This window comes from Hemibagrus wyckioides, linkage group LG11 (genome assembly GCF_019097595.1).
Source record: "Hemibagrus wyckioides isolate EC202008001 linkage group LG11, SWU_Hwy_1.0, whole genome shotgun sequence".
NCBI lineage: Eukaryota > Metazoa > Chordata > Actinopteri > Siluriformes > Bagridae > Hemibagrus > Hemibagrus wyckioides.
Genome location: NC_080720.1, coordinates 33,556,319 through 33,563,351, shown reverse-complemented (window position 1 = coordinate 33,563,351; position 7,033 = coordinate 33,556,319). Strand labels below are relative to the sequence as shown.

Here is a 7,033-nt window from a genome sequence, read left to right as displayed (position 1 = left end):
GAAATTCTGAAAGAGTAAAAGACCTACAGCATGAATATGTGGAGGTAAGTAATGTCCACTTCAGTATTGTCCACTGCACACAAAACCTTTTAACATGTTCTCTATTTTTTTTTCTTTTTTTTTTCAGAGAGTTCTGCTAATTGATGGTGATCCAATCTCACATGAATTTATTGTCATAGATGAGGCTGGGTTCAACCTGACTAAAGTAAGAAGAAGATGGAGAAACATCATTGGCCATAGAGCTATTTTGAATGTCCCGGGCCAACGTGGAGGCAACATCACAGTGTGCTGCAATCACACAGAATGGGATCCTACACCGCCATGCCGAGTTTGGTCCTTACAACACGGCCCACATTATCACATTTTTAGACAGACTTCACAACATTGTCACAGCAGAACAACAAATGGATGCCAAGCAGATGAGATACACTGTCATCTGGGACATGTATCTTTCCACCGATCTGCTCTTGTCCAAAACTGGTTTCATGATCATCCACAATTTTCACTCCAATACCTCCCACCATACTCTCCCTTCCTCAACCCCATTGAAGAGTTTTTTTCGGCATGGTGGTGGAAGGTTTACGATCTCCAGCCCTATGTCAGGATTCCCCTCATTCCAGCCATGGAGGAGGCCTGTGGCCTAATTGATGCAGGGTCTGTGCAAGGATGGATTCGCCATTCAAGAAGATTCTTCCCTCGCTGTCTTGTGAGAGAGGACATCGCCTGTGATGTGGATGAAGTGCTGTGGTCAGATCCAGCTAGGCCAAGAGATGCTTAGGTTGTTTTTTCTTTTCTTTCTTTTCTTTCTTTTTTTAAACTTTATACTTATGCTTTTGTCTCCATGTTTTTGTTTGTGTACTATATTGTATTTTGAATATGTTCTGATTTGAAATGCAGCCTTTGGAAAAGCACGACTGTATTGAATGGCTGTACAATGTGGTGAGAGAAAGATTTTCGTCAATGTACAGTACTGGTGTCATGGTTTTTTTTTCAATATTCATGTATTTTACATTAACATAAAAGTTACAAGTGTTTATGATTGAGCCCAGCAGTGTGTAAAGGAATCAAACAGAATCAGAATGGATGAACCATGTGTGTTCCATATGGGGTCAAAGTTGGGTTTTGTTAAATTAATGTAAAGTTTTGAACGAAGTGTTTCATTTTGCAAAAGAACTGAAGTGTTCTGCTATTTGTGTGTGGATCTGTGTGTGTGGATCTGTGTGTGTGGATCTGTGTTTGGATCTGTGTGTGGATCTGTGTGTGCGGATCTGTGTGTGGATCTGTATGTGTGGATCTGTGTGTGTGGATCTGTGTGTGTGGATCTGTGTGTGTGGATCTGTGTGTGGATCTGTATGTGTGGATCTGTGTGTGGATCTGCATGTGTGGATCTGTATGTGTGGATCTGTGTGTGTGGATCTGTGTGTGGATCTGTGTGTGTGGATCTGTGTGTGTGGATCTGTGTGTGGATCTGTGTGTGTGGATCTGTGTGTGTGGATCTGTGTGTGGATGTGTGTGTGGATCTGTATGTGGATCTGTGTGTGGATCTGTGTGTGGATCTGTATGTGGATGTGTGTGTGGATCTGTGTGTGGATCTGTGTGTGTGGATCTGTGTGTGGATCTGTATGTGTGGATCTGTGTGTGGATCTGTGTGTGTGGATCTGTGTGTGTGGATCTGTGTGTGGATCTGTGTGTGTGGATCTGTGTGTGTGGATCTGTATGTGTGGATCTGTGTGTGGATCTGTGTGTGGATCTGTGTGTGTGGATCTGTGTGTGGATCTGTATGTGGATCTGTGTGTGGATCTGTGTGTGGATCTGTGTGTGTGGATCTGTGTGTGGATCTGTGTGTGGATCTGTGTGTGGATCTGTGTGTGGATCTGTGTGTGGATCTGTGTGTGTAGATCTGTGTGTAGATCTGTGTGTGCGGATCTGTGTGTGTGGATCTGTGTGTGGATCTGTGTGTGGATCTGTGTGTGTGGATCTGTGTGTAGATCTGTGTGTGTGGATCTGTGTGTGTGGATCTGTGTGTGTGGATCTGTGTGTGGATCTGTGTGTGTGGATCTGTGTGTGGATCTGTGTGTGGATCTGTATGTGGATCTGTGTGTGTGGATCTGTGTGTGGATCTGTGTGTGTAGATCTGTGTGTGTGGATCTGTGTGTGTGGATCTGTGTGTGTGGATCTGTGTGTGTGGATCTGTGTGTGTGGATCTGTGTGTGGATCTGTGTGTGTGGATCTGTGTGTAGATCTGTGTGTGTGGATCTGTGTGTGTGGATCTGTGTGTGTGGATCTGTGTGTGGATCTGTGTGAGTAGATCTGTGTGTAGATCTGTGTGTGTAGATCTGTGTGTGTGGATCTGTGTGTGTGGATCTGTGTGTGTGGATCTGTGTGTGGATCTGTGTGTGTGGATCTGTGTGTGGATCTGTGTGTGTGGATCTGTGTGTGTGGATCTGTGTGTAGATCTGTGTGTGGATCTGTGTGTGGATCTGTGTGTGGATCTGTGTGTGTGGATCTGTGTGTGTGGATCTGTGTGTGTGGATCTGTGTGTGGATCTGTGTGTGTGGATCTGTGTGTGGATCTGTGTGTGGATCTGTGTGTGTAGATCTGTGTGTGTGGATCTGTGTGTGGATCTGTGTGTGTGGATCTGTGTGTGGATCTGTGTGTGGATCTGTGTGTGTAGATCTGTGTGTGGATCTGTGTGTGGATCTGTGTGTGTAGATCTGTGTGTAGATCTGTGTGTGTGGATCTGTGTGTGGATCTGTGTGTGGATCTGTGTGTGTGGATCTGTGTGTGTGGATCTGTGTGTGTGGATCTGTATGTGGATCTGTGTGTGGATCTGTGTGTGGATCTGTGTGTGTGGATCTGTGTGTGTGGATCTGTGTGTGGATCTGTGTGTGGATCTGTGTGTGTGGATCTGTGTGTGTGGATCTGTGTGTGTGGATCTGTGTGTGTGGATCTGTATGTGTGGATCTGTGTGTGTGGATCTGTGTGTGTGGATCTGTATGTGTGGATCTGTGTGTGTGGATCTGTGTGTGGATCTGTGTGTGTGGATCTGTGTGTGTGGATCTGTGTGTGTGGATCTGTGTGTGGATCTGTGTGTGGATCTGTGTGTGGATCTGTGTGTGTGGATCTGTGTGTGTAGATCTGTGTGTGGATCTGTGTGTAGATCTGTGTGTGGATCTGTGTGTGGATCTGTGTGTGTGGATCTGTGTGTGTGGATCTGTGTGTGTGGATCTGTGTGTGGATCTGTGTGTGGATCTGTGTGTGTGGATCTGTGTGTGGATCTGTGTGTGGATCTGTGTGTGTGGATCTGTATGTGTGGATCTGTGTGTGGATCTGTGTGTGTGGATCTGTATGTGTGGATCTGTGTGTGGATCTGTGTGTGGATCTGTGTGTGTGGATCTGTGTGTGTGGATCTGTATGTGGATCTGTGTGTGGATCTGTGTGTGTGGATCTGTGTGTGTGGATCTGTGTGTGTAGATCTGTGTGTGTGGATCTGTGTGTGTGGATCTGTATGTGGATCTGTGTGTGGATCTGTGTGTGGATCTGTGTGTGGATCTGTGTGTGTGGATCTGTGTGTGTAGATCTGTGTGTGGATCTGTGTGTGGATCTGTGTGTGGATCTGTGTGTGTGGATCTGTGTGTGTAGATCTGTGTGTGGATCTGTGTGTAGATCTTTGTGTGTGGATCTGTGTGTGGATCTGTGTGTGGATCTGTGTGTGTGGATCTGTGTGTGTGGATCTGTGTGTGGATCTGTGTGTGTGGATCTGTGTGTGGATCTGTGTGTGTGGATCTGTGTGTGTGGATCTGTGAGTGGATCTGTGTGTGTGGATCTGTGTGTGTGGATCTGTGTGTGTGGATCTGTGTGTGGATCTGTGTGTGGATCTGTGTGTGTGGATCTGTGTGTGTGGATCTGTGTGTGGATCTGTGTGTGGATCTGTGTGTGTGGATCTGTGTGTGTGGATCTGTATGTGGATCTGTGTGTGGATCTGTGTGTGGATCTGTGTGTGTGGATCTGTGTGTGTGGATCTGTGTGTGGATCTGTGTGTGGATCTGTGTGTGTGGATCTGTGTTTGGATCTGTGTGTGGATCTGTGTGTGTGGATCTGTGTGTGTGGATCTGTGTGTGTGGATCTGTGTGTGTGGATCTGTGTGTGGATCTGTGTGTGTGGATCTGTGTGTGTGGATCTGTGTGTGGATCTGTGTGTGTGGATCTGTGTGTGTGGATCTGTGTGTGGATCTGTATGTGGATCTGTGTGTGTAGATCTGTGTGTGGATCTGTGTGTGTGGATCTGTGTGTGTAGATCTGTGTGTGGATCTGTGTGTAGATCTGTGTGTGTGGATCTGTGTGTGGATCTGTGTGTGGATCTGTGTGTGTGGATCTGTGTGTGTGGATCTGTGTGTGGATCTGTGTGTGTGGATCTGTGTGTGGATCTGTGTGTGTGGATCTGTGTGTGTGGATCTGTGTGTGGATCTGTGTGTGTGGATCTGTGTGTGTGGATCTGTGTGTGTGGATCTGTGTGTGGATCTGTGTGTGGATCTGTGTGTGTGGATCTGTGTGTGTGGATCTGTGTGTGGATCTGTGTGTGGATCTGTGTGTGGATCTGTGTGTGTGGATCTGTGTGTGGATCTGTGTGTGGATCTGTGTGTGGATCTGTGTGTGGATCTGTGTGTGTGGATCTGTGTGTGTGGATCTGTGTGTGGATCTGTGTGTGTGGATCTGTGTGTGGATCTGTGTGTGGATCTGTGTGTGTGGATCTGTGTGTGTGGATCTGTGTGTGGATCTGTGTGTGTGGATCTGTGTGTGGATCTGTGTGTGGATCTGTGTGTGTGGATCTGTGTGTGTGGATCTGTGTGTGTGGATCTGTGTGTGTGGATCTGTGTGTGGATCTGTGTGTGGATCTGTGTGTGTGGATCTGTGTGTGTGGATCTGTGTGTGGATCTGTGTGTGGATCTGTGTGTGTGGATCTGTGTGTGTGGATCTGTGTGTGTGGATCTGTGTGTGTGGATCTGTGTGTGGATCTGTGTGTGTGGATCTGTGTGTGTGGATCTGTGTGTGGATCTGTGTGTGGATCTGTGTGTGTGGATCTGTGTGTGTGGATCTGTGTGTGGATCTGTGTGTGGATCTGTGTGTGTGGATCTGTGTGTGGATCTGTGTGTGTGGATCTGTGTGTGTGGATCTGTGTGTGGATCTGTGTGTGTGGATCTGTGTGTGGATCTGTGTGTGTAGATCTGTGTGTAGATCTGTGTGTGTGGATCTGTGTGTGTGGATCTGAGTGTGTGGATCTGTGTGTGTGGATCTGTGTGTGGATCTGTGTGTGTGGATCTGTGTGTGGATCTGTGTGTGGATCTGTGTGTGTAGATCTGTGTGTGGATCTGTGTGTGTGGATCTATGTGTGTGGATCTGTGTGTCTGGATCTGTGTGTGGATCTGTGTGTGGATCTGTGTGTGGATCTGTGTGTGGATCTGTGTGTGTGGATCTGTGTGTGTGGATCTGTGTGTGGATCTGTGTGTGGATCTGTATGTGTGGATCTGTGTGTGGATCTGTGTGTGGATCTGTGTGTGTGGATCTGTATGTGTGGATCTGTGTGTGGATCTGTGTGTGTGGATCTGTATGTGTGGATCTGTGTGTGGATCTGTGTGTGGATCTGTGTGTGTGGATCTGTGTGTGTGGATCTGTGTGTGTGGATCTGTATGTGGATCTGTGTGTGGATCTGTGTGTGGATCTGTGTGTGTGGATCTGTGTGTGTAGATCTGTGTGTGGATCTGTGTGTAGATCTGTGTGTGTGGATCTGTGTGTGGATCTGTGTGTGGATCTGTGTGTGTGGATCTGTGTGTGTGGATCTGTGTGTGGATCTGTGTGTGTGGATCTGTGTGTGTGGATCTGTGTGTGGATCTGTGTGTGTGGATCTGTGTGTGTGGATCTGTGTGTGGATCTGTGTGTGGATCTGTGTGTGGATCTGTGTGTGTGGATCTGTGTGTGTGGATCTGTGTGTGTGGATCTGTGTGTGTGGATCTGTGTGTGGATCTGTGTGTGGATCTGTGTGTGTGGATCTGTGTGTGGATCTCTGTGTGTGGATCTGTGTGTGGATCTGTATGTGGATCTGTGTGTGGATCTGTGTGTGGATCTGTGTGTGTGGATCTGTGTGTGTGGATCTGTGTGTGTGGATCTGTATGTGGATCTGTGTGTGTGGATCTGTGTGTGTGGATCTGTGTGTGGATCTGTGTGTGGATCTGTGTGTGTGGATCTGTGTGTGGATCTGTGTGTGTGGATCTGTGTGTGTGGATCTGTGTGTGGATCTGTGTGTGTAGATCTGTGTGTGGATCTGTGTGTGTAGATCTGTGTGTGTGGATCTGTGTGTGTGGATCTGTGTGTCTGGATCTGTGTGTGGATCTGTGTGTGGATCTGTGTGTGTGGATCTGTGTGTGTGGATCTGTGTGTGGATCTGTGTGTGGAGATCTGTGTGTAGATCTGTGTGTGTGGATCTGTGTGTGTGGATCTGTGTGTGTGGATCTGTGTGTGTGGATCTGTGTGTGGATCTGTGTGTGGATCTGTGTGTGTGGATCTGTGTGTGGATCTGTGTGTGGATCTGTGTGTGTGGATCTGTGTGTGTGGATCTGTGTGTGGATCTGTGTGTGGATCTGTGTGTGGATCTGTGTGTGGATCTGTGTGTGTGGATCTGTGTGTGTGGATCTGTGTGTGGATCTGTGTGTGTGGATCTGTATGTGGATCTGTGTGTAGATCTGTGTGTGTGGATCTGTGTGTGTGGATCTGTGTGTGTGGATCTGTGTGTGGACCTGTGTGTGTGGATCTGTGTGTGGATCTGTGTGTGGATCTGTGTGTGTGGATCTGTGTGTGGATCTGTGTGTGGATCTGTGTGTGTGGATCTGTGTGTGGATCTGTGTGTGTGGATCTGTGTGTGGATCTGTGTGTGGATCTGTGTGTGTGGATCTGTGTGTGTGGATCTGTGTGTGGATCTGTGTGTGGATCTGTGTGTGTGGACCTGTGTGTGGATCTGTGTGTGGATCTGTGTGTGTGGA

At 47.5% G+C, this 7,033-nt stretch overlaps 1 protein-coding gene across 1 annotated transcript in view; it reads left to right on the top strand.

The window, feature by feature from the left end:
• Positions 1-1,038, top strand: part of LOC131361293 (uncharacterized) — a 1,587-nt gene extending 549 nt beyond the window's left edge. The window contains exons 1-2 of the mRNA XM_058402328.1: positions 1-44; positions 128-1,038. The exon at positions 1-44 is cut by the window's left edge and continues 549 nt beyond it. Of these exons, the coding sequence (XP_058258311.1) occupies positions 1-44; positions 128-778 (695 nt within the window). The 3' untranslated portion in view covers positions 779-1,038. The remainder of the gene's footprint in view (positions 45-127) is intronic.
• Positions 1,039-7,033: the final 5,995 nt, after the last annotated feature.